The sequence below is a fragment of the Papio anubis genome, chromosome 1 (genome assembly GCF_008728515.1).
Source record: "Papio anubis isolate 15944 chromosome 1, Panubis1.0, whole genome shotgun sequence".
Taxonomy (NCBI): domain Eukaryota; kingdom Metazoa; phylum Chordata; class Mammalia; order Primates; family Cercopithecidae; genus Papio; species Papio anubis.
The window spans coordinates 122,160,469-122,186,450 of NC_044976.1; the positions used below are offsets into that span (position 1 = coordinate 122,160,469).

At 40.2% G+C, this 25,982-nt stretch overlaps 1 protein-coding gene and 1 non-coding gene across 7 annotated transcripts in view; both read left to right on the forward strand.

Annotated features, from left to right (window-relative positions):
- The window catches only part of SNX27 (sorting nexin 27), an 87,310-nt gene that overhangs the window by 13,903 nt on the left and 47,425 nt on the right, over positions 1-25,982 (forward strand). For all 6 annotated transcript variants that reach the window (XR_002519087.2, XM_031661598.1, XM_009181097.3 and 3 more), the window contains exon 2: positions 12,959-13,190. Coding sequence is in view for 5 of the 6 variants with exons in the window: in XM_031661598.1 (XP_031517458.1) it covers positions 12,959-13,190 (232 nt within the window). In the remaining variant the exon portion in view is untranslated. The remainder of the gene's footprint in view (positions 1-12,958; positions 13,191-25,982) is intronic.
- On the forward strand, positions 3,843-3,949 carry LOC116272006. The gene has a single exon (XR_004180736.1). It is a non-coding gene; the product is annotated as a U6 spliceosomal RNA (small nuclear RNA).

Genomic DNA, 25,982 nt, shown 5'->3' on the forward strand with positions numbered 1-25,982 from the left:
AGGCTAAAGGGACAGACCACTAGAGGTCATGAGTTGAAGACCAGCCTGACCAACATGGTGAAACTCCTGTCTCTACTAAAAACACAAAAATTAGCTGGAGAATCATTTGAACCTGGGCGGTGGAAGTTGCAGTGAGTCAAGACCACACCAGTGCACTCCATCCTGGGCAACAGAGTGAGACTCTGTCAAAAAAAAAAAAAAAAGCTGGGTGAGGTGGCACACACCTGTAATCCCTCCTGCTCGGGAGGCTGAGGCAGGAGAATTGCTTGAGCCTGGGAGGCAGAGGTTGTAGTGAGCTGAGATCAGGCCACTGTACTCCAGAGCTTGGGCAACAGAGTGAGACTGTGTCTCAAAAAAAAAAAAAAAAAAAAGATTGGGCTGGACGCAGTGGCTCACGCCTGTAATCCCAGCACTTTGGGAGGCCGAGGCGGGCGGATCATAAGGTCAGGAGATTGAGACCATCCTGGCAAACACAGTGAAACCCTGTCTCTACTAAAAATACTAAAAATTATCTGGGGTGCTGGCGGGCACCTGTAATCCCAGCTACTCTGGAGGCTGAGACAGGAGAATGGTGTGAACCCTGGAGGCGGAGCTTGCAGTGAGCCGAGATCGCGTCACTGTATTCCAGCCTGGGTGACAGAGCGAGACTCTGTCTCAAAAAAAATAAAATAAAAAAGACTGAATCTTACTTTTCATACTTAAAAAAGGTGCCAAAGGATTTGAGAAGTAAGGCTCTCTCCATAGAATCCCAGAAATTTGTTCAATTTGGTCTGTATGTAATTAACATTTTTTTTGTTTGTTTGTTTTCCCCAATATTTGCCAAAGATGAGACCTAATTAGAATTAAATGAAGGTTTTTTTGGTTTGTTTTTATTTTTGGTCTTATTTTGAGCCAAGACACTTTTATATTGTCTTTTATATTGTCTTTTACATTGTCTTTTACTAACAAAGAATAATTTGTCAGAATTATTGCATTAAAAGAATGTTTTATGATAATGGTTTTAAAAATCAAGAAGAGAATACTGTTTTATCATGAGATTCAAGAGATCAAGACCATCCTGGCCAACATGGTGAAACCCCGTCTCTACTGAAAATACAAAAATTAGCTGCGCATGGTGGTGTGCACCTGTAGTCTCATTTACTTGGGATGCTGAGGCAGGAGAACCACTTGAACTTGGGAGGTGGAGGTTGCAGTAAGCCGAGATCACACCACTGCACTCTAGCCTGGGTGACAGAGCAAGACTCCGTCTCAACAAATAAATAAATAAAAATAAAATCAAGAAGAGAAAACTGAAATTGATTGAAATTTTGGGACCCTATAACTTTGAGGTGGTTGTTTTCTGCTCACTTGTATTTAGGCAGTTGCTAAGGCTGGACAGCGGTTACACTAAATCATGACTGAAGAGAGGCAAGATAGTTTTTGTTTTGTTTTCTAATACTGTAAAGTACTCCAGGCTCATCTTGTATATTTCCTGCTGTAGTCCTAGAATCAGCCATTTATTTAAAGGTCCCTGGTTCCTTTATTGGTTTTACAGACCAAGATCTGGGCATTCTGGGCATTAGGGTGTGGTTTTTTTTAGGCCATTTTGGCTGACAGCAAAGAAATTTATGTGTGTATATTAACTCTTGTGTATATACATATCTATAAATACTTCTCTCTGTAACCCTCTGTATTATATTAAATTAAACATGAGTTCTGATTCTCCATCTCTGCTGCATTACCACATGTATTATTCTAGCCTCCTCCCCTTGCCGATCTTCTGTCAATTTCCATTCCCACAGTGAGAAACTGGGCTTCTCCCATCTGCCACCCATTTACTTAATTGTTCAATTCCAGTAAGCTTGTTTGCAGTATCAGAATTGTTAACGAGTACCCTCGTGGAAAACAACTTTATTGACTAAACTACAGTACTTGTTGGTAGTCCCTTTTGCCTTTAGTTTTATAGACTCTTTTCATTTTCAGTCACTTAGATCCATAACTTTTCCTCCACTCACTTGAGTGAGGTTTTTAAAAATACCTTTGAAGTACAGTTAGGTTCTCTTGTCACAGTCTGGGATTCTTCCAACCTCCTAACTGATTTTTAAAATATTTGCATATATTAAGGTTCACTCTTTTTCTTTTTTTTAATGGGGTTTCACCATGATGCCCAGGCTGGTCTCGAACTCCTGGGCTCAAGCAGTCCACCCGCTCTGGCTTCCCAAAGTGCTAGGGTTACAGATGTAAGCCACTGCCCCTGGCCAAGGTTCACTCTTTGTTCTATAAAGTTCTGTATATTTTGACAAATTCATTATGTCATATATGCACCATTACAGTATCATACAGAATAATTTCACTACCCTGAAAATTCCCTGTGCTTCACTAATTCATCCTTGTCTTCTCCACAGGCCCCTGGTAACCACTGATCTTTGCCTTTTCTGGAATGTCATATAATTGGAATCATACATATATAGTAGCCTTTCAGACTGGCTTCTTTCCCTTAGCAACATGGACTTAAGGTTCCTATGTGTCTTTTCATGACTGTTTTTTTTTTTTGTTTTTTTTTTAGATGGAGTCTCACTCTGTTGCCTAGGCTGGAATGCAGTGGTGCAATCTTGGCTCACTGTAACCTACACCTCCTGGGTTCAAGCAGTTCTTCTGCCTCAGCCTCTTGAGTAGCTGGGATTACAGGTGCCCGCCACCATGCCCACCTAATTTTTGTATTTTTAGTAGTGATGGGGTTTCACCGTATTGGCCAGGCTGGTCTCAAACTCCTGACCTCAGGTGAAACGCCCATCTTGGCCTCCCAAAGTGCTGGGAATACAGGCGTGAGCCACTGTGTCCGACCTTTTCATGGCTTAGTAGCTCATTTCTTCTTTTAGAGGCATAATACTCAACTGTGTGGCTGTTCCACAGATTGTTTATTCATCTATTGAAGGACATCTTGGTTACTTACAGGTTTTTGGCAATTATTAATAAAGCTGCTATAAACATTTATTTATGTGCTAGTTTTTGTGTAGATGTAAGTTTTCAACTCAGTTGGGTAAATACCTGGGAATGTGATTGCTGGATCTTATGGTAAGACTGTAAAAAGTTGCCAAACTGTCTTCCAAAGTGACTGTATCATTTTGTATTCCCACCGGCAGTGAATGAGGATTGCTGTTGCTCCACGTTCTCACCAGCATTTGGTATTTGGTATTATCAGTTTTTTTGATTTTAGGCATTCTAATAGGTGTGTAGTGGTATCTTGTTTTCATTTGCAATTCCCTGATGATGAATGATATTGAGCATCTTATTTGCTTATTTGCCATCTGTATATCTTCTTTGGTGAGGTATCTGTCCAGATATTTTGCCCATTTTTAAATTGGGTTGTTTGTTTTCTTATTGTTGAGTTTTAATAGCTCTTTGTATATTTTGGATGCAAGTCTTTTATCAGATATGTGTTTTGCAAATATTTTCTCCTAGTCTGTTTTGTTTTTTCATTCTCTTTACAGTGTCTCTTGCAGAGCAGAAGTTTTTAATTTCAATAAAGTTCAACTTAGCAATTTTTTTCCTTCATGGATCATGCTTTTTGGTGTTGTAGCTGAGATCTCATTGCCAACCCCATAGATTTTCTCCTATGTTGTCTTTTAGAAGTTTTGTAGATTTGTATTTTTGTAATCCACTTTTAGATGTGTTGGCGCAAACATTTCTAAATTATTTTGTTCTTCATGTTTACAGTTTTACATGATTGCTTTCTAGTTTATTAAATTATTGTACTACAATTTTCTTGGATTTTCATCCTCCTATTGACTTTTTATAAAAACAAATTTGGAAACAACCTAAGTAATAATGGATATGTTTGTGCCTAGCTTTTTTGTGTTTAGGTGCTTGCTTCAGCAGCCCATATAGTAAAATTATAATGATACAGAGAAGATTAGCATGGCCTCTGTGGAAGGATCACACGTGAATTCTTGAAGTGTTCTATATATATATACATACACATATATACATATATACACATACATATATACACATATACATATACAGTCTATATATGTATGATACATATTTATACATATATGTATCTATATATGTATCTATACGTATCTATACATATATGTATCTATATATGTATATACGTATCTATACATATGTGTATATATGTATATATGTGTGTATATATAATAAAAAAATATAATTTTTTTTTTTTCGAGACAGAGTCTCACTCTGTTGCCCAGGCTGTAGTGCAGTGGGCAATCTCGGCTCACTGCAGCCTCCATTTCCTGGGTTCAAGCGATTCTCCTGCCTCAGCCTCCTGAGTAGCTGGGACTGCATGGGCGTGGCAGCACGCCTGGCTAATTTTTTGTATTTTTGGTAGAGACAGGGTTTCACCATGTTGGCCAGGCTGGCCTCAAACTCCTGACCTCAGGTGATCTACCTGCCTTAACCTCCCAAAGTGCTGGGGTTACAGGCCTGAGCCACTGTGCCCGGCCACTGTTTCCTTTTTTTGTGTGTGTGTGTGTGTGAGATGGAGCCTTGCTCCGTCACGTAGGCTGGAGTGCAGTGGCACAATCTCAGATCACTGCAACCTCTGCCTCCTGGGTTCAAGCGATTCTCCTGCCTCAGCCTCCCAGGTAGCTGGGACTACGGGTGCCTGCTGCCATGCCCAGCTAATTTTTTTTTTTTTTTGTATTTTTAGTAGAGATGGGGTTTCACCAAATTATTGGCCAGGCTGGTCTTGAACTCCTGACCTTGTGATCCACCTGCCTTCGCCTCCCAAAGTACTGGGATTACAGGCATGAGCCACCATGCCCGACTTGTTTTATTTTTTTTTAATATAAAAAATGTAAAATAAAAAATTACTTAAAAAACAACAGGCTGGGTATGGTGGCTCACACCTGTAATCCCAGCACTTTGGGAGGCTGAGGTGGGTGGATCACAAGGTCAGCAGTTCGAGGCCAGCCTGACCAACGTGGTGAAGCCCTGTCTCTACTGAAAATACAAAAATTAGCTGGGCGTGGTGGCGTGCACCTGTAATCCCAGCTACTCAGGAGGCTGAGGCAGGAGAATCACTTGAACCCAGGAGGCGGAGGTTGTAGTGAGCCGAGACGTGCCACTGTACTCCAGCCTGGGCGACAGAGCGAGATTAAAAAAAAAACTTTTTTGTGTTTGGGATTATTTATTCTTACATGAAATGCTTGAGAGTGTTCTGCATACCATTGTAAAATTTTTGCCCTTATGACACTCATATTTTGGTCATTGCTTTAGCATAAATTCTCAGTAATACAATTATTAGTTAAAATATTATGAGCATTTTTATATCTTTAGATGCATATTGTCAGTGAAATTGCTTTCCAAAGGGTTTTGCGTGTTTATGAAACCATCATCTCATATTCTAGATGATAAAAGTTGATATTAAAAATAAGATAATTTTTTATTTTAAAAGGTGTTGACCAGATTTTGCTATTTATTAGAAAATGCAAGCATTTTGGAAAACTTTGGCCATTTACTTTCTGTTGTTAGGCTTTTATCATCCATCAATAAATAAGAAGTTCTAAGATGTGAGGTGCAAAATATTATTATTTCTAAAACAACATTCCAAATGTCTTTGATATTTAGTGATCCAGAATGGAAATTTTGTTTAGATCTGTTCAAGCTTCACCTATTTTGGTTGCATTCATTGCTTACACATGTCTAAATCTCATATCTCAATTTAAGGGCAAAGTATGGTATGATTGCTTATATAATTAGTCAAGAAGAATATTCTTCAACTTGTTTGCCTAAGTAAAATAGCAAAGAGGCAGAGTTAAATGAAAAGGAGACAAACTGAACCAGTCAGATGATTTAACTGCAAAAATTAGAAAGGACAGACCTTTACATTTTGGTAGAGTAGTTCCTTGTCTTTACAATGTAGTTTCTAGTACAGTTGTACTGAACAAGTAAGCAGTGACCCAGTGAAAAGTCAAAGGAAATGTGTCTCTTCTCATGTGGCAGGGGTCTCTTTTCCTTCAACTTCAGAGATCTCCTAATTTTCAAGAAGATATGTTGTGGAGAAGGTAGGGAGTTCATTTATAAAGCTCTGTATAATTGAGAAGATGATATAATAGCTGTGTTAAAGTTTTAAACATAGTTCCAGTCACCCTAACTCAACTATTTTTGTATTTTACATAATGTGCCTTATGGGCTAAAATGTAAACAGTTTGTAATCTTCGTTTTTGCATTTAACGTAAGAGCTTTTCCATGTTTGCGTATAGTTTTCATAAATATTTTTAAGATGTTTATAGTCCATATGTTTGATGTACTTCAGTGTCTTTAAAGGTTTCTCTGATGTTGGATATTATTTGGCTGAACAAATTATTTTTCAAATACTTGGTCAGAAGAAAATGCTTTACAATCTTGAATGCTTACGTTTTTTTTTTTCCTCGAGACAGGGTCTCTCCTCTGTCACTCAGGCTGCAGTGCAGTGGCGCAATCTCAGCTCACTGCCACCTCTGCCTCCTGGGTTCAAGGGATCCTCTTAGGTAGCTGGGACCATACGTGTGCACCACCAGGTCCAGCTAATTTTTAAAATGTTTTTTTGGTAGAGCCAGAGTCCCACCATGTTGCTCAGGCTGTCCCGAACTCCTGGGCTCAAGTGATCCTCCCACTGCGGCCCTCCAAAGTGTTGGGATTGTAGGTGTGAGCCATTGTGCCTGACCCTTAAAAATCTAACAAGTGAAATCTAGGCCTCCTAAGAAAAATAATCTGAATTATATTTGTAATGCACTAAAATGGTATTTTTGCAGTGTTTGGTGAATTTCACTTTGTCCCTTACATTATGGCTTTGATAAACTTGAGAGATGCTGTTGTTTATCAGACTTAACTTTATAATTTGTTGTAGAGGTTTTTTTATTTTTTATTTTTATTTTTTGAGACGGAGTTTTGCTCTTGTTGCCCAGGCTGGAGTGCAGTGGTGCAATCTCAGCACACTGCAATCTCCGCCTTCCAGTTTCAAGTGATCCTCCTACCTCAGCCTCCCAAGTAGCTGGGATTACAGGCATGTGCCACCATCCCCGTCTGATTTTTGTATTTTTAGTAGAGACAGGATTTCACCATGTTGGCCAGGCTGGTCTCGAACCCCTGACCTTGTGATCTGCTCACCTCAGCCTCCCAAAGTGCTGGGATTACAGGCATAAGCCACTGCACCCGGCCATGTTGGTGAGGTTTTTAACTATACTAGGTTTGAAATACGTGTCCTGTTGTTTATAGGAGAGTAAGACAAAAAAGCCAAAGCAGAAGTAGGGGTAAACTAGCTGTGGCTTAATTTTCTTTTCATTGCTTCCATGAAATAACCTTGTAAGACTTGGAAATAGCCAAAGTTTAGCTTATTTTCCACAAGATATGGGAGGTGAAGGAAAACACATGTATTTTGTTTAAGCAAGTTTTATGCTGCAGATAGGTACAGATTCATCTACTAGATCTTCAGTAACAAAATTATTCACAATAGCAAAAAATTCAGAGTAATCTAAAAGTAGAATAGGGGTTATGCTTTTCACCCAGGTAGTGGACTCCTATTTCACACTTATAGATGTAGATATTATATAATAATTTTTTTAAAAATAAACTTTACTGAGGCTTAATTAACATACAGTCAAATGCACACATAGGAAGTATAGAGTTTGAGTTTTGGCAAAAGTATATATCCATTTAACCACCACCCCAGTCAAGATATAGACAGTTCCATCACTTTTTTTTTTTTTCCCTGAGACAGAGTCTTACTTTGTCACTTAGGCTGGAGAGCGGTGGTGAGATCTTGGCTCACTACAGCCTTGACTCCCATGTACAAGCAATCTTCCTGCCTCAGCCCCCAAGTACCTTGGACTACCGGCCTGTGCCAGAACGCCCAGCTAATTTTTTGTATTTTTTGTAGAGAGGGGGTTTTGCCATGTTGCCCAGGCTGGTCTCAAACTCCTGAGCTCAAGTGATCCCCCCTGCCTCTGCCTCCCAAAGTGCTGGGATTACAGGCGTGACGCATAAGAAAGTTTCTTTGTGCCCCTTTGCATTTAGTACTATCCCCTCCCCTCCAGACAACAAGTGATTTGATTTCTACCACTAAAGAATAGTTTTGCCTGTTCCAGAACTTCAAATAAATGGAGTCAAATCAGTCAGATTCTTTTCTGTCTCACTTTGCTCCCCCGGAGTGTATTTTTGAGATTTATCTGTGGTGTTGGGGATATGAGTAGTTTTTCCTTTTTATTGCTTTTTCCTTTTATTGGTGTGATACTCCACTTTATGAATATGCCACAACTTGTTTATCCATTTGCTTTTTGATAGACATTGGGTTGCTTTTAGTTTTGTACTATTTTGAATAAAGCTGCAGTGAACATTCAACTACAGTTGTTTGTGTAGATGTGTTTTTTTTTTTTCTCTTGAATAATACCTAGGAGTAGAATTGCTGGATCTTGTAGTAAATGTATGTTTAACATTATGAGAAACTGCTAGATTGTTTTTGTTTTATGCACTTATCAGCTATATAGAAGAATGGCACGTGTTCTACATCTTTGGCAAAACTTGGTATTGCCACTCTATTTTAGCCATTCTTATAGATGTGTAGACATATATAGCCATCTACAAAATTGAAATGTATGTCTTAGCATTTGCAATTATGGGAATTTATTATGTATTTTTAATGGACTATTTCTGAGAGACTAATTACTTTTTTATTACTTTCGTGCATGTCACAGAGGGTCAAAATGGTATTTTGCTTACTACATAGAATGGCTTTTTGCTGTGGTGTATATAGTGATTGGGTTTGTCATATTTCCATTTATACCTAGTTTTCATTGTATATAGCTTCCTTCACAAGTGGTATACAAATCCTGACTAGAACTTTTTCTCCTGCTTTTGGGAATGTTTATGTTAGCTTTGCAATTTCCCTAGGTGGCCAACTTTGGTTGAACAGAAGAAGTCTTATTTGAAGCCACTCCCATTAGCTAGTTTAAGGCCTCTCTCTAATGGGGCCAAATGTTGGTCTTATGTAAAAGTAAGTACTTTATTAAAATTATCAAGTGTATCTTTACAATGCCAAAGACATAAGTTAGATATCATCTGCCTAACTAAATAAAAGTTTGATCTTATTTGTGGATTGTTGGAATTTTTGGCCCCCTTAATTTTTTTCCTTCATTTTATTATGAAAAGTTTCAAACCTACAGAAAAATTGAAGAATCGTACAGTGAATACCTGTATACCTATTACCTAGATTCTATAATTAACATTTTGTTGTATTTGCTTAATCACATATGTGTTAGATATTTTTAATGATGTATTTAAGCTGCTGCCTTTCTTTATAAAAGCAGTATATATTGGTAGATAATACCAATACTGACTGGGAAGTCAGTACTTTTGTGTGATAAGAGAATTAGTGCTTCACTGATCCAGTGGTCTTGTGAAGCTGGCTATCTGTGAACCCCATTATCATTGGTTGAGAGCTTGATTATTTATTTTCAAATGAATTCCAACTAGATTACGTTACAAAGACGGAATTGAAAGGCAAGGGAAATTGCTGGTAGAAAAGGTTTGTATCATCAGGGAGGCGAAAATACTACCAACCTGTTTGCCCAATTGCTACAAATACTATAACACAAATAGCTACCATTTATTGAGTGGTTACCGTGTTCTAGAGCTTCATCTCATTTTACTTTTCACAACAACTCCATTAGCCAATGGTATTAACCCCATTTTATGGATTAGAAAATTGAGATTTAGTGAGATAGAGTAATTTACTTAAGGGCTCATCCATTAAACAGCACAATTGGTATTCAAACTCGTCTGTTTGACTCCCAAACCCATACTTCGAACCTGAAGTCTATACTGCTGAAAGTTTCTCCTTATTGAAGAATTTATATTTTGCATTAATTTATGTCTTCAGAATTGTACAAAGTATTGGGCCACACCGAATTTGAGTTGGTAGAGTAGCCTTCTTGTAAAAAAGTATATAATGTAACACTTTTATGACTGTGAAGACCTCTTCATTCTTGAGGAAGGAGGGTCCTTTTTCAAATCAGACATCCTCGAATCAGACTGACCTTATTTCATTCTCTGAAGAATGAAGGAATTTCCCACTTTGTAGTAAGTCGTGGAATGTATAGCATTCCTTCTGTAGTTGAACCAGGTAAATATTAGCAAGTCTGTTTAGAACATGACACTGGAAGTTTTTTCCTGTCTTCTTTTAAAAGAGATTTTTGGAATTATAGTCAATCTGAAACTTGGTCTTAGTAATAAAGAAGTGAAACCTAAGTGAACTCCCTTGCTCCTTGACCCCTCTTGGTATGTCTCACTTAAGTTTCTCTGACGATTTTCAGAGTTTATTTTTGTGAGTGACCCAAGGAATGGTGTATTTTGATTTGAAAACTGAATGGGTGGAGGTATGTATTGAAAGCAATAGTTCTGAATCTTTTGGGAGTTCATATACTCCTTTTTGAAGCTGATGAAAGCTAGGGAAACTCCCCAGAAAAAAATGCATAATAGGCACATAAAAACAATTTTACATACAAATTTTGTAGATCCAGTGACTCCCAAGTCTACCAACAGAGTGCCCTGGATAAAAAATTCTTTAAAGGAAAAAAAATTAGGGAACTGAAAAGTAAGATTTGAGCATCAGTTTTTATTTTTCACAAATGTGCATTTCATAAAATTGATTGCATTAACAGAAATTTTGTTTTGGTATTTAAGATTTTATTTTATTTCATTTTTTTAAAAACAGGATCTTATTCTGTAACCCAGGCTAGATGCAGTGGCATGATCTAGCTCACTGCAGCCTTGAACTCCCAGGCTCAGGTGATCTTCCCAGCTCAGCCTCCCGAGTAGCTGGGACTATAGGCACGTGCCACCAGGCCTGGCTAATCTTTTGGCATATTTTGTATAGAGATGGGGTTTCACCATGTTGCCCAGGCTGGTCTCAAACTCCTGAACTCAAGTGATCCACCTGCCTTGGCTTCCTAAAGTGCTGGGATTACAGGTGTGAGCCACACTGTACCCAGCCTGTATCCAAGATACTAGTATTTTGGCCAGTCTTTAAGGTGTCAACTTTTGCCACTGTGTTTAAAAAAAAAGTATATTCATGAGTTAGCTAAGGTTCCTAGGGATATATGAGATTGTTTGATGATTTCTAAACTTTCTTTTTCAGTTTTTTCTTCTACCATCAAATCATTTTCTCCGACCTAGTAAGTCCAAATACTTAGATAAAAATCTTTTGCCAGTTCCTAACTTAAGATTTCCATTTCTTCTTTAATGAAAAAAAAATATATATATATATGTATATATATATAACCTCTTTACTTCTTAAACCTTCTGATATAAATGTTTAGGAATTGTTCTACATGTTTTATTACATTAATCTTCACAGCAACTCTGTTAGGAACTTATTATTGTCTCCATTTACAGATGTGGACAGCAAGGCTAAGAAAGGTTAAAAACTCAGTCAAGACCAATTCTGGTACTAATAGGCAGGATCAGGATTTAAATTAGCTCCTGTAACTAGCTCCAAAGCCCATTTTCCTTCCATTTTTACCATGCTGGTATATGTTCATCAGAGTTGATCATGTTTTTTGATCACAAGTCTGACTGAATGAATAAAAAGCCCAAGTTTTCATCAGTGAAAGGGGCTCTTTATTTTTTTCTATAGCTAGCTTATTGTAAAATTACTGATTTTTTTTTTTTTTTTTGGTATATGAATTAGACTTGTAGGATGTGAAATGTCAGGAGTGCTGCATTTACTGGCTAGATTGTTAAACCCTAAATTAAATCCCAGGAGACTAGCTGGGGGATCTCCTGACTGTTCTGTTTATGTAAATGGATATTTCAGATACCAGACTCTGACAGAGACAATTTCAGTGACTGAAAAGTTTATGGAAGGCTTGTTAGTAAACTTAGTATCATTTTTCAGGAAGGAAAATCCCTAATGGTTTGGAACAGGACTGAAAAAGAATTTAACTCTAAAGGGTATATAAGCTTTAAATGTTAAGTTGATTAGAGGTCAGGTGTGTGTTTCCTACCTCTCTTGGGATAGCCATGGGAGGGAACCTCGAGGCCAGCTGCCCAGTGGTTTTTGCTGAGAGAGCAGCCTGGATCAGCATTCTGGAAGGTAGTTTGGTTTGCTGAGTGAGTTTTTGAGACTCAGCATCTTTCTTGACAAAATACTTCAACAAAACCTTGTACTTTGTTTGCCTTGTTTCTGCCTTTTATACACAGCAAAACAGGAAGGAAAATTAGTAGGCTGACTTACTATTTAACTATAGGTGTATATTTTTTAGTTTGGACTGATTGCACAGGACTTTAAATGAGATAGCATAGAGCAGGAAAAAAGTTGATGGAATCCCAAGAGGTTAATTGAAGTGGAAATTAGTGTATTCGTGAAGAGTAATACCATTTAGCTCCCAAAGTAATGAAACTTGGCATAAAGGAAAATTAAGTTGACTGATTTGAGATATGGAGAGAAATTGGATGTAAATGTAAAGGAATTATCTTCAGTCATAACTTTTTTTGAGTCTGTATTTACAAATTAAGGGAATGTATTTTGTGAAGGTTCTTTTAACAGAGTTCCTATGAGGTTTAAAAAGGACAAAGTACAATTCACGTGGCAGGGCTGTCGAAAGCCACTTTGATTGAATTGTATACATGCTTGGGTAGAATGAGGAAATTGGACTGTTTGACTGAAAAAGCTTTGTTTCCTCCTCAGCTTCAGCCTCTTTCCATGTGCTTTCCTGAAGCTATGTGTGGGATTATTAATATAGAGGAAGGGGAGGTCTTCTCACCTCTTTCCATTTTTTCCCTGCCATAAGTTCACAAAGTTTTTCACATTAGAAACTGTTAAAACATAAACAACTTTTCAGGAACCAAATTAATCTTTTGACTTCATGGGGTTCATACTGTGTGACACTGGAGTGGGGGCAGGAGGGTGGAGATACAAAGTGTTTGGACCCTTCTGGTTTATGGGATTGTCTTTTTCCCTTTTTCCCCTTAGGAACCACGTGAATGTTGAGGGGGCGACACACAAGCAGGTGGTGGACCTGATTCGAGCAGGCGAGAAGGAATTGATCTTGACAGTGTTATCTGTACCTCCTCATGAGGCAGATAACCTAGATCCCAGTGACGACTCGTTGGGACAATCATTTTATGATTACACAGAAAAGCAAGCAGTGCCCATATCGGTCCCCAGATACAAACATGTGGAGCAGAATGGTGAGAAGTTTGTGGTGAGTGTCAGCCCAACTCGATCCTCAAACATCTAGCTTTTGTTTCCCCTAGTCTTATAATTATGAAACTATTATAGTGATAGATAAAAGACTGCAACCTAGGTCAGTTTGTCTACCAGGAGGATGAGTTCACACATAAATAAAAGACATTGACCCTGATTTATTGCAGGGGGTGAACTACAGTAATGGAAAAGAGTCCTATTCAGCTTGAGTATAATTCCATTTTATTTTTAGATAGTTTCAAGTTTGCATTCTGGTTTGTTGTAAACGTGTGAGGTTTTGTTTGTTTAGTTTCTTTTTTGTTCGTTCTTTTGTTGGTTGCCGTATCTCTTTGCTAATAGTAGTCTCTTATTTACTGTTGATTTTGTGGCGCTATAGGGCAAGATTAATTTAAAAGGATGGTGTCTTTCAAGATATTTGGGTAATAGAGAGGTTCGCCCATTTCAGAACTTAGATGTCTACTCTTCTTTCCACATCATGTTCTTTTTCATTTTCTTTGGAGATATCCGTGTGAATGATTAACTGTGGTTTTTCCCACGAGTTTCCTGAATGCAGTTCCCATGAGCTGTTTCACACATTTCCAATCTGTTGCTGTTGTAGTTATGCAGGAAAGCCCATCTTGAATTTTTAGTGATGTGTGCTAGCCCCTTTCCTGAATGCCTTTGTTTGTTCTTCAAAGCCTAATTGCCACTGATAGCTCAGTCTACTTAATTTTTCTTTTGGTTGCAATATGCTTTATTTGCCTTTAATTATTTGTGGAGTGTTGATATAATAAGAAATGTTCATTATTCTTAGTAGAAAATGCAATGGGTTCTGTTAGATACTGGCAAACAGACTACAAGTGTTTAAAGCTTAACAGTTGACTAAAGTTTCAGTCTCTAAAACTGAGATTTATCCTCCGTATGGGAACGAGCTACTAAACATTTATGGTAAATTCTTTTTAGTGAAGAGATAAGAAAAGCAAGGAAGCTAAAAAAGTTGCAGAGGATCAAATAATGCCTGGTTGCATCTGTAATTTAGCTGTAGATAATGGCATGTAGGTTTTATTTCAGCATAGACTTCTGTAGTCTTAGAACCACATACAGAATTTAGAGTTTTATGCTTCATAAGTGCTAACTTTGAGTCATAAGGCATGTAAGAAGTTGAAATCAAGGTCACATCCTAAAAGTAGAGCAGATTGGATGTTGAGCCCTTTTGGGAATTACCTAAAACCTTGGAAACTTGAGAAAAGAAATGATACTACTAATTGTACCTTTGTTTATTTTTATTTTTATTTATTTTTTGAGACGAAGTCTCACTCTGTTCCCCAGCCTGGAGTACAGTGGTGTGATCTTGGCTCACTGCAATCTCTGCCTCTCGGGTTCAAACAATTCTCCTGCCTCAGCCTCCCAAGTAGCTGGGACTACAGGTGCACACCACCATGCCCTACTAACTTTTGTATCTTTAGTAGAAATGGTGTTTCACCATGTTGGCCAGGTTAGTCTCCAACTCCTGATCTCAGGTAATCTGCCCGCCTCAGCCTCCCAAAGTGCTGGGATTACAGGTATGAGCCACTGTGCCCAGCCCACTAATTGTACTTTTAAAATCAACTTTATTGAACATAGTTTACCTATATTAACATTCACCCATGTTAAGTCTACACTTTTACAAGTTTTGACAAATGTACATAGTCTTATAACCACCACCACCACAATGAAGATTTAGAACATTTTCATATCCCCAAAAGTTCCCTCATGCCCTTTGCAGTTAGTCCTCACCTCTTACCACTGCACTTGTCAACCACGGATCAGCTTACTAAAGTCACCATATTTTACGTTTTCCAGAATGTTAAATAAATGGAATCATACCATGTGTACTCTCTTGTATCTGGCTTTGTTCAGTTAGTATAGTCCTTAAGATTGGTATACATTGTTATTTATACCAAATATTTGTCCCTTTTTAATTGCTGAGTAGTAGTCCATTATATAGATTTACTACAGTTTGTTCATCCCTTCATTGTTCATGCACTTGTGCGTTGCTTCCAGTTTTGGACTAGTATGACTAAAGCTGCCATGAAAGAATATTAAATGTACAGGTCTTTATGTAGACATATATTTTCATTGCTCTTGAGTATATACGAAGAAGTGGAATTGCAGGGTGAGTATAAGTTTAACCTTATAAAAAACTGCCAAACAGTTTTCCAAAGTGGCTATACCATTTTTACATTCCCATATAAGGTAGAGAGTTCCATTGTTTCCATAACCTGTTGATATTTTCAGTCTTTTTAATTCTAGCCATTCTCATAGACAGTGATATCTTACTGTGGTTTTAATTTGCATTTACCTAATGACTCATGATGATGAGCTGCTTTTTGTGTGTTTAATGGCCATTCATGTGTCTTCATTGATGAAGTAACTGTTTAACTCTTTTGCCTGTTTGAAAAATTAGGTTGTGGCCGGGCGCGGTGGCTCACGCCCATAATCCCAGCACTTTGGGAGGTCGGCCCGAGGAAGCGGATCACAAGGTCAGAATCAAAACCCGCGGTGAAACCCCATCTCTACTAAAAACACAAAAAAAATTAGCCCGGGCGCAGTGGGCGGGCGCCTGTGGTCCCAGCTACTCAGGAGGCTGAGGCAGAATAAAGTGTGAACCGGGAGGCGCAGCTTGCAGTGAGCGAGATCGCTTGCAGCTGCACTCAATCTGGCGACAGAGTGAGACTCCGCCTCAAAAATCACAAAATTAGCCGGGCATGGTGGCGGGCGCCTGTAGTCCCAGCTATTCAGGGAGGGCTGAGGCGGGAGAACCATGTGAACTTGGGGAGGCAGGAGTTGCAGTGAAGCCAAAGATCCCGGCCACTACGCTCCGTACGGAAGAACAGAAACCAGACTCTGTCTCAAAAAGAATTAGGTTGTTTGTAGTATTATTATTTTGTTGTAGAGGTTCTTTTTTTGAGAGGAGTCTTGCTCTGTCGCCCAGGCTGGAGTGCAGTGGCGGGATCTCAGCTCACTGCAAGCTCCGCCTCCCGGAGTTCCGCAGCCATTCTCCTGCCTCCAGCCTCCCAAGTAGCTGGGACTACAGAAGCCGCCACCTGCGCCCGGCTAGTTTTTTGTAGTTTTTAGTAGAGACGAGGTTTCACCGTGTTAGCCAGGATGGTCTCGATCTCCTGACCTTGTGATCCGCCTGTCTCGGCCTCCCAAAGTGCTGGGATTACAGGCTTGAGCCACCGCGCCCAGCCAGTAGAGGTTCTTTATATATTCTGGCTCTACAAGTCCTTTATCAGATATATATATATATATAAACAAATATATATTTTCCAGTAGCTTGAAAAAGGACTTAGATAAACCAGGCGCAGTGGCTCACGCCTGTAACCCCAGTACTTTGGAAGGCTGAGGTGGGCGGATCACCTGAGGTCGGTGGATCACCTGAGGTCAGGAGCTCCAGACCAGGCTGGCCAATACGGTGAAACCCCGTCTCTACTAAAAATACAAAAATAAGCCAGGCATGGTGGCAGGAGCCTGTAATCCCAGCTACTCGGGAGGCTGAGTCAGAAGAATCACTTGAACCCGGGAGGCCCACGTTGCAGTGAGCTGAGATTGTGCCATTGCACTCTAGCCTGGGCAACAAGAGTGAAACTCCGTCTCAAAAAAAAAAAGAAAAAGGACTTAAGATGTTTTGTAAATATTTGAGTTTGTGACTTGCCTTTTCATTTTTAAAAACAGTATCTTTCAAAGAACAGAAATTTTAAATTTTGATACAGTCTAGTTTATCAGTTTTTAAATTTATGGGTAATGCAATTGTGTTCTAAGAAATCTGCCTAACCCAAGGACCCTAATCTTTTATGTTTTCTTACAGTTTTATAGTTTCAGCTATCTTTTTTTGTAAGAACTTTATTATTTATTTATTTATTTTGAGATAGAGTCTCGCTCTGTCGCCCAGGCTGGAGTGCAGTGGCGTGATCTTGGCTCACTGCAAGCTCCGCCTCCCGGGTTCACGCCATTCTCCTGCCTCAGCTTCCTGAGTAGCTGGGACTACAGGTGTCTGCCACCACGCCCTGCTAATTTTTTTGTAGTTTTAGTAGAGATGGAGTTTCACTGTGTTAGCCAGGATGGTCTCGATCTCCTGACATCGTGATCCACCCGCCTCGGCCTCCCAAAGTGCTGGGATTACAGGCGTGAGCCACCGTGCCCTGCCTGTTTTTTATTTTTATTTTATTTTATTTTTTGAGGCAAAATTTCGCTCTTGTTGCCCAGGCTGAAGTGCAGTGGCGTGATCTTGGCTCACTGCAGCCTCTGCCTCCTGGTTTCAAGTGATTCTCCTGCCTCAGCCTCCCGGAGTAGCTGGGATTACAGGCATGTGCTACCACACCTGGCTAATTTTGTGTTTTAGTAGAGACAGGGTTTCTCCATGTTGGTCAGGCTGGTCTGGAACTCCCAACCTCAGGTGATCCGTCCGCCTTGGCCTCCCAAAGTACTGGGATTACAGGCATGAGCAACCCCACCTGGACTTTCATTTTGTATGTATGTATGTATGTATGTATGTATGTATGTATGTATGTATTTTGAGAGGGAGTCTCCCTCTGTCACTCAGCCTGGAATGCAGTGGTGTGATCTCGGCTCACTGCAACCTCTGCCTCCTGGGTTCAAGCAATTCTCCTGCCTCAGCCTCCCCAGCAGCTGGGACTACAGGCACACACCACTGTGCCTAGCTAATTTTTGTGTTTTTAGTAGAGATAGGGTTTCACCGTGTTGGCCAGGCTGGTCTTGAACTTCTGACCTCATGATCTGCCTGCCTTGGACTCCCAAAGTGCTGGGATTGCAGGTGTGAGCCACCGCTCCCAGCCATAAGAACTTTATTAAGATATGATTTATATACCGTAAGTTCACCTAAAGTGCACAATTTAGTTTTTTTTTTTTAATTTTTAATTTTTTTATTTTTTAGGTGGAGTTTTGCTCTTGTTGCTCAGGCTGGAGTGCAATAGCGCAATCTTGGCTCACTGCAACCTCTGCCTCCCGGGTTCAAGCAATTCTCCTGCCTCAGCCTCCTGAGTAGTTGGGATTACAGGCATGCGCTAGCATGCTCAGCTAATTTTGTATTTTTAGTAGAGATGGGGTTTCTCCATGTTGTTCAGGCTGACTCGAACTCCCGACCTCAGGTAATCCACCAGCCTTGGCCTCCCAATTAGCTGGGATTACAGGCTTGAGCCACCACTCCTGGCTAATTTAGTTTTTAGTGTGTTCACAGAGATTGCAGTGAGCTGGGATCACACTACTGCACTCTAGCCTGGGTGACAAAGTGAGACTTCGTCTCAAAGAAAAAAAATAGATAAATAAAAGTACAATTAGTGGTTTCATTCCTTTTCTCAAGTTCCCAAGGTTTTAGGTAATTCCCAAAAGGTCTCAACATCCAGTCTGCTCTACTTTTGGGACATGACCTTGATTTCAACTTCTTACATGTCTTATGACTCAAAGTTAGCACTTTTGAAGCATAAAACAAATTTATAACATTTTCATTACCTCAGAAAGAACCTCATTCCTTGTACCCATCATTTTCCAAACCTCCCATCCCCTCCAGTTCTAGGAAAGCACTAATCTATCCTCTGTCTTATAAATTTGCTATTCTGGACATTTCATAGAAATAGAATCATGAGGTTTTTTTTTAACTGGCTTCTTTCACTTGGCATAATATTTTTGAGGCTTATTCAAGTTGTAGCACACATCAGTACTTCATTTTAACATTCTGTTATATAGATATACCACTTTTATTTATCCATTCTTCAATTGATGGACATCTGGGTTCCTTCCACTTTTGTCTATTATGTTTGTTTGTTTGTTTGTTTTTGAGTGTCAGCTAGGCTGCAGTGCAGTGGAGCAATATTGGCTCACTGCAGCCTCTGCCTCCTGGGTCCAAGCGATTCCCCTGCCTCAGGCCCACTGAGTAGCTGGGATTACAGACATGCACCACCACACCCGGCTAATTTTTGTATTTTTAGTAGAGATGAGGTTTTGCCATGTTGGCCAGGCTGGTCTCAAACTCCTGACCTCAGGTGATCCACCCGCCTCGCCTCCCAAAGTGCTGGGATTACAGGTGTTAGCCACTGCGCCCGACCAGGGTCAAGGTTTTGTTTTTGATTTTGTTTTTATATGGATATTCAGTTGTTTCACAGCAACCTGTATTTAAAAGAAAATTCTTTCCCCATTGATATATCTTGGCATCATTGTGGAAAATCAATTTACTATTTCTGAACTTTTTGCTCTGTTTCATTGGTCTGTTCCTTATGTGTCTGAACAGTTGTGTCGTTTTGGGATTGGTTTCTGTTAAATGTCTTTTCCCTTGAGAATGGGTGGTATTCTCCTGGTTCTGTGTATATTGAGTCATTTTGGATTGTATCTTGGATATTTATGAATGTTACATTGTGTAGACTCTGGGTTCTGTAATATTCCTCTGAGGAGTATTGATGTTTTGTTTTAGCTGGCAATAAGCCGTAAGCTGTGTCGCCTTGTGTGGGTTAGAGTTCAAATCTCAGTTTAATTATTTCAGCCTTTGCTGTGCTGCTTCGAGTCTGTATACATCCAAGAAGGGATTAGTCTGAGATACATGTGGTGTTTATTCTTAGAATTAAGGGATCGCCTTCTCTGGTTTTCTCTTGCCTTAGGTTCTCCACTTACTCTGGTAGCAGCCATGGTTACCTAGAATCTTTTCCCTATATGTTTGAGCCAGAAAGATGTCAGGTTCTGTCTGAGTTTTAGTTACTTAGATTGTGCTATTTTGTAACTTATGCCCACAAGCAGAGCAAAACCCTCTAAATGCAGGAGTGTACCTCCTCTTGTACAGATCATTGCTCCATGTTTTGAGTCCCCTCCACAGTCAGCCTGCTTGTAGTGTTTAATTCAGACTCCTCAGACAATTGTTTTTGTATTTTGTCCAGAATTTATAGTTGTTATAGTGGAAGGGTTGGTCTACATGAAGTGTATGTACTACTTGAAATGGAGTTTTCAGTTCTGTCAGGTTTTTCTTTATGTATAATGAATATTATATCTTGATGAATTGATCCCTTTAACATTATTTATCTCTTTATATACATCTCTATCTGTAATGTATCTGTCTCTCTTTATCCCTGCTAATATTCTTTGTGCTGAAGTCTTTCTCTCATATAACACATGAGCCACTAACATATAGCCACTAGTAGCCATGTCACCTTTCTCTTGGTTATTGTTTTCATTGCTATCTTTCCCATTTCACCTATTTATATATTTATAATTAAACTGGGTTTCTTATAGAGAGCTTATAGCTGGGTCTTGCTTTTTTGTCCAGTCTGGCAATGTTTTTATTTGGAATGTTTTATTGGAATCTAAATGTTTTTATTTAGACTACTTACCTTTAGTATAATTATTGCTATAGTTAGGCTAAATCTAGTGTCTTGTTTTTTGCTATCTATGTTGCATCATTATTTATTTTTTTCCTCATTTCCTGCCTTCTTTTGGATTGATAGAATATTTTTAAATGATTCTATTTTATCTCTACTCTTGTTTTATTAGGTATAATTTGTTTTTTTCTTGGTTTACAGTATATATCTGTAATTTATGAACATTTACCTTCAAATTATATATTTGAATTTGTAGTTGTATATACATAATACATAGTACACATATTATATATAGTGTAACACTCTATATAGGTAAATATACCTAATATATATAATTTTATAATATATAATATATATTTATATTGGCCATTTTGTCCCCCTGTCAGATGTTAATTCCTACAAATTAGTGAATTTTCTAGCTTTCCCTCTGTTATTGATTTCTAACATTACCCCGTTGTAGTTATAGAAGATACTTTGCATAATACCTTTTGTGTGTATGTGTGTATGTGAGAGACAAGGTTTCTCTCTGTTGTCCAGGCTGGACACACACACACACACACACACACACACACACACTATATATATATATAATTTAAGACACTTACAAGAGTATATCTCCCCCCTGCCATCCTTTGTGCTATTGTTGTCATACATGGACTTCTGTATGTGTTATAAACTTAATGATACATTGTTATCTTTGCTTTAAACAATTGCCTTTTAAAGAGTTGGGTTTTTTTGTTTTTTGTTTTTTTGTTTTTGTTTTTTGAGATGGAGTCGCACTCTGTCACCCAGGCCGGAATGCAGTGGTGCAATCTTGGCACCCTGCAACCTCTGCCTCCCAGGCTCAAGTGATCTCCCACCTCAGCCTCCTGAGTAGCTGTGACCACAGGTGCACACCACCACACCCAGCTCGTTTTTTGTATTTTTGATAGAGACAGGGTTTCATCATGTTGCCCAGGCTGGTCTCAAATTCCTGAGCTCAAGTGATCTGCCAGCCTTGGCCTCCCAAAGTGTGTTGGGATTACAGGCATGAGCCACCACGCCTGGCATTAAAGAAATTAAACATGATAAAAGAGTTATTTTATATTTGACCACATATTTACCATTTCCTTCCTCCCTCCCTCTCTCCCTCCCTCCCTCCCTCCCTCCCTCCCTCCCTTCCTCCCTTCCCTCCCTCCCTCCCTCCCTCCTTCCCTCCTTCCTTCCTTCCTTCCTTCCTTCCTTCCTTCCTTCCTTCCTTCCTTCGTGCAATATTGGCTCACTGCAATGTCCACCTCCAAGGTTCAAGCAGTTCTTCTGCCTCAGCCTCCCAAGTAGCTGGGATTATAGGCATGCGCCACCACGCCCGGCTAATTTTGTATTTTTAGTAGAGATGGGGTTTCTCCATGTTGTCCAAGCTGGTCTTGAACTCCTGACCTCAGGTGATCTGCCCACCTCAGCCTCCCAAACTGCTGGGATTACAGGCGTGAGCCACTGTGCGCAGCCTATATTTGCCATTTCTGATGCACTTTATTCCTTTGTGTAAATGTAGTTTCTGTCTGGCATTAGATTCCCTCTGCTTGAAGAACTTGTATTAATATTTCTTGCGTTAAGAGTGCAGGTCTTCTGGCAACGAATTCTCTTAGCTTTTGTTGATGTAAAAAAGTCTTCATTTCTCCTTTATGTTTGAAAGATTTTTTCAGGGTATAGAATTCTGGGTGGATTCTTTCTTTTCTTTTTTTTTTTTGAGATAGAGTCTTGCTCTGTTGCCCAGGCTGGAGTGCAGTGACGCGATCTTGGCTCACTGCAGCTTCTGCCTCCTGGGTTCAAGCAATTCTCTGCCTCAGCCTCCCAAGTAGCTGGGATTACAGGCGCCCACCACCATGCCCAGCAAATTTTTGCATTTTTAGTAAAGACGGCGTTTCACCATGTTGGCCAGGCTGGTCTTGAACTCCTGTCCTCGTGATCCACCCGCCTTGGCCTCCCAAAGTGCTGAGATTACAGACGTGAGCCACCGTGCCTGGCCGATTTTTAAAATTTTTACTTACTTTTTTAAAGTACCAAAAGAAAAAATCACTCCATTGTAATCCCAGCACTTTGGGAGGCTGAGGCAGCAAGATTGCTTGAGGCCAGGAACTTGAGATCACCCTGAGCAACATACTGAGACTCTGTCTCTACAAAAAATGAAAAAATATCTGGGTGTGGTGACACAATCCCTGTAGTCCCAGTTACTTGGGAGGCTGAGGCAAGAGGATCACTTCAACCCAGAAGGTTGAGGCTGCAGTGAGCTTTGGTCACGCCACTGCACTCCAGCCTGGGAGACAGAGCGAGATCCTGTCCCAATTTGAAACAAAAATCACTCCAGTCTTCTGGTTTTCATAGTTTCTGATGAGAAGCCTGCTCGTTTTAGTTTTTGGTCTTTTCTATGGCTTGTTTTAACCCTCTCTGGCTACCTTCAAAGTTTACTCTCTTTAAAAAACAGAGACAGGGTCTCACTCAGTCATCCAGGCTGGAGTGCAATGGTGCGATAATAGCCCACTGCAGACTTGACCTCCTGGGCTTAAGCTATCCTCCTGACTCAGCCTCCAAGTACCTGGAACTACAGGAATGTGCCACTGTACCTGTCTAACTTTTATATTTTATTTTATTATTTTATTTGTTTGAGATGGGGTCTTGCTCTGTTGCCCAGGCTGGAGTTCAGTGGCACCATCTTGGCTCACTGCAACCTCAGCCTCCCGGGTTCAAGCAATTCTGCTGTCTCAGCCTCCCAAGTAGCTGGGACTACAGGTGTGTGCCACCACAACTGGCTAATTTTTGTATTTTTACTAGAGACAGGGTTTCACCATGTTGGTCAAGCTGGTCTCGAACTTCTGGCCTCAAGTGATCTGCCCACAGCCTCTCAAAATATTGGGGTTATAGACATTGGCCACTGCACCTGGCCACCTAATTTTAAAAATTTTTAGTAGAGATGGGATCTTGCTATGTTCCCCAGGCTGTTCTCACACTCTCAGCCTCAAGCAATCCTCACTCTCAGCCTCAAGCAATCCTCCTTCCTCAGACTCCAAAGCGCTGGGATTACAGGCATGAGCCACTGCACCTGGCTTGCAGCGTTTTCTTCTTATCTTTAGTTTTTGGAGTTTCGTTTTTACATGTCTAGGTGGTTGTTTCTTATTTATCCTGCTTGAGGAATCTGTGGTTTGATATCTTTTATTATTTTTGGAAAACTGTCAGCCAGTATGTTTTCAGATATTTCTTCAGCCCACTCGTTTTCTCTTGCCTTTCTGGAGGTTCTAGTTACCTGTGTTTTGCACTGTTTGATATTGTCTTAGAGCTTTTGGGTGTTTTATTCTATTTTAGCTCTTATTTTTCTCCTTAGATAATTTTTATTGACCTATCATTAAGTTTGCTGATTTTTTTCCTCAGTTGTGTCCAGTCTGCTGATGGTACTGTTAGAGGAACTCTTCATTTTTGATACCACACCTTTTTTTTTTTTTTTTTTTTTTCAGACGGAGGGTTGCTCTGTTGCCCAGGCTGGAGTGCAGTGGCGTGATCTCGGCTCACTGCAACCTCCGCCTCTGAAGTTCAAGCGATTCTCCTGCCTTAGCCTCCCGAGTAGCTGGGACTACACAGGCAACGACTACCACGCCTGGCTAATTTTTGTATTTTTTTTTAGTAGAGGCGGCAGTTCACCATATTGGCCAGGCTGGTCTTGAACTCCTGACCTTGTGATCCGCCCGCCTTGACCTCCCAAAGTGCTGGGATTACAGGCGTGAGCCACTGCGCCCAGCCCATGCCTTTTATTTCTATCACTTCCATTTGATATTTGCTTGTAATTTTCACACCTGCTGAAATTCTCCATCTGTTCATACATGTTTTCCACCTTTTCCTTTTGCATGAGGTCTTTAGCATTGTTAATCACTGTTATTCTAATAATATACTGCCTGATAATTTCAACATCTGGGTCATCTCTGAGACTGTTTTATCTCTTGCCATAATGTTGGGTTTCTTTTTTTTTTTTGAGATGGAGTTTTGCTCTTGTTGCCCAGATTGGAGTACAATGGCTCGATCTCGGCCCACCACAACCTCTGCCTCCCAGGTTCAAGCGATTCTCCTGCCTCAAGCGATTCTCCTGCCTCAGCCTCCAAGTAGCTGGGATTACAGGCATGTGCCACCATGCCTGGCTAATTTTGTATTTTTAGTAGAGACGGGGTTTCTCCATGTTGGTCAGGCTGGTCTTAAACTCCTGACCTCAGGTGATCGCCTGCCTCGGCCTCCCAAAGTGCTGGGATTACAGGTGTGAGCCACCGTACCCAGCCTGTTTTTTGTTTGTTTTTTTGTTTTTGCGTTTTTGTCCTGTAGTATTTAACTGAATGTCAGGCATCATGTGTAGAATAATAGTAGAGATGACTGAAGTAAATAGTGTTTGACCTTGGAAATGGGCAATGCTCTTCTGTTAGGGAATTTAGTCAGTTAAGCTGGGCTTGGATTTTGCTATAGCTATCATTACCTTTACTGTGCCATAGGCCTTAAGTTTCTCTAGCCATGGTTTGCTATTGCCTTGTGCTTAGAGTGAGGGCTGGGGTTCTGGAAGTTTAAAAATATTTATTTATTTATTTATTTTTTGAGACAAGCTCTCCTATCTCTCAGACTGGATGCAGTTGTACAATAATGGCTCTCTGCAGCCTTGGCTTCCTGGCTTAAGCATTCCTCCAGCCTCAGCCTACCAAGTAGCTGGGACCACAAGCACACGTCACCACATCTGGCTAATTTTTTTTTACTTTTTGTAGAGACAGAGTCCCACCATTTTGCCCAGGCTAGTCTCAAAATCCTGGGCTCAAGTGATCCTCCTGCCTTGGCCTCCCAAAGTGCTGGGATTATAGACAAGAGCCACTGTGCCCAGCCTGTAGGGTTTTTTTTTTTTTAGACGGAGTCTTGCTCTGTCACCAGGCTAGAGTGCAGTGGTGCAATCTCGGCTCACTGCAACCTCTACTTCCTGGGTTCAAGTGATTCTCCTGCTTCACTCTCTCGAGTAGTTGGGACTGCAGGCCTGCACCACCACGCCCAGCTAATTTTTGTATTTTTAGTAGAGTGAGGTTTCAGCATGTTGGCCAGGATAGTCTTGATCTCTTGACCTCGTGATCCGCCTGTCTTGGCCTTCCAAAGTGCTGGGATTACAGGTGTAAACTATGGTGCTCAGCCGGCCCTGGAGGGTTTTTTTCAGTGTTTTGTCCTTAGACTTTCAGCCACCTGTGCATACCAGTACCACAGAGAAGTTGTCTCTTTGCATTCTTACCCCTCTGCTACTGGTAGACTGCTCTTGCTTTTACTTGGGCTAGACTCATGGTAGAGGTAGATGTTGTGTAGTTCACCCTTAGGCTTAGGCAGAGTCTGTGTCTCTGTGTCCTAATTCTTTTCCCTTCCTTCTTATTTTAGCCAAACTCGGCCTTGTATCTGTGGTTAGTCTTGGGAAA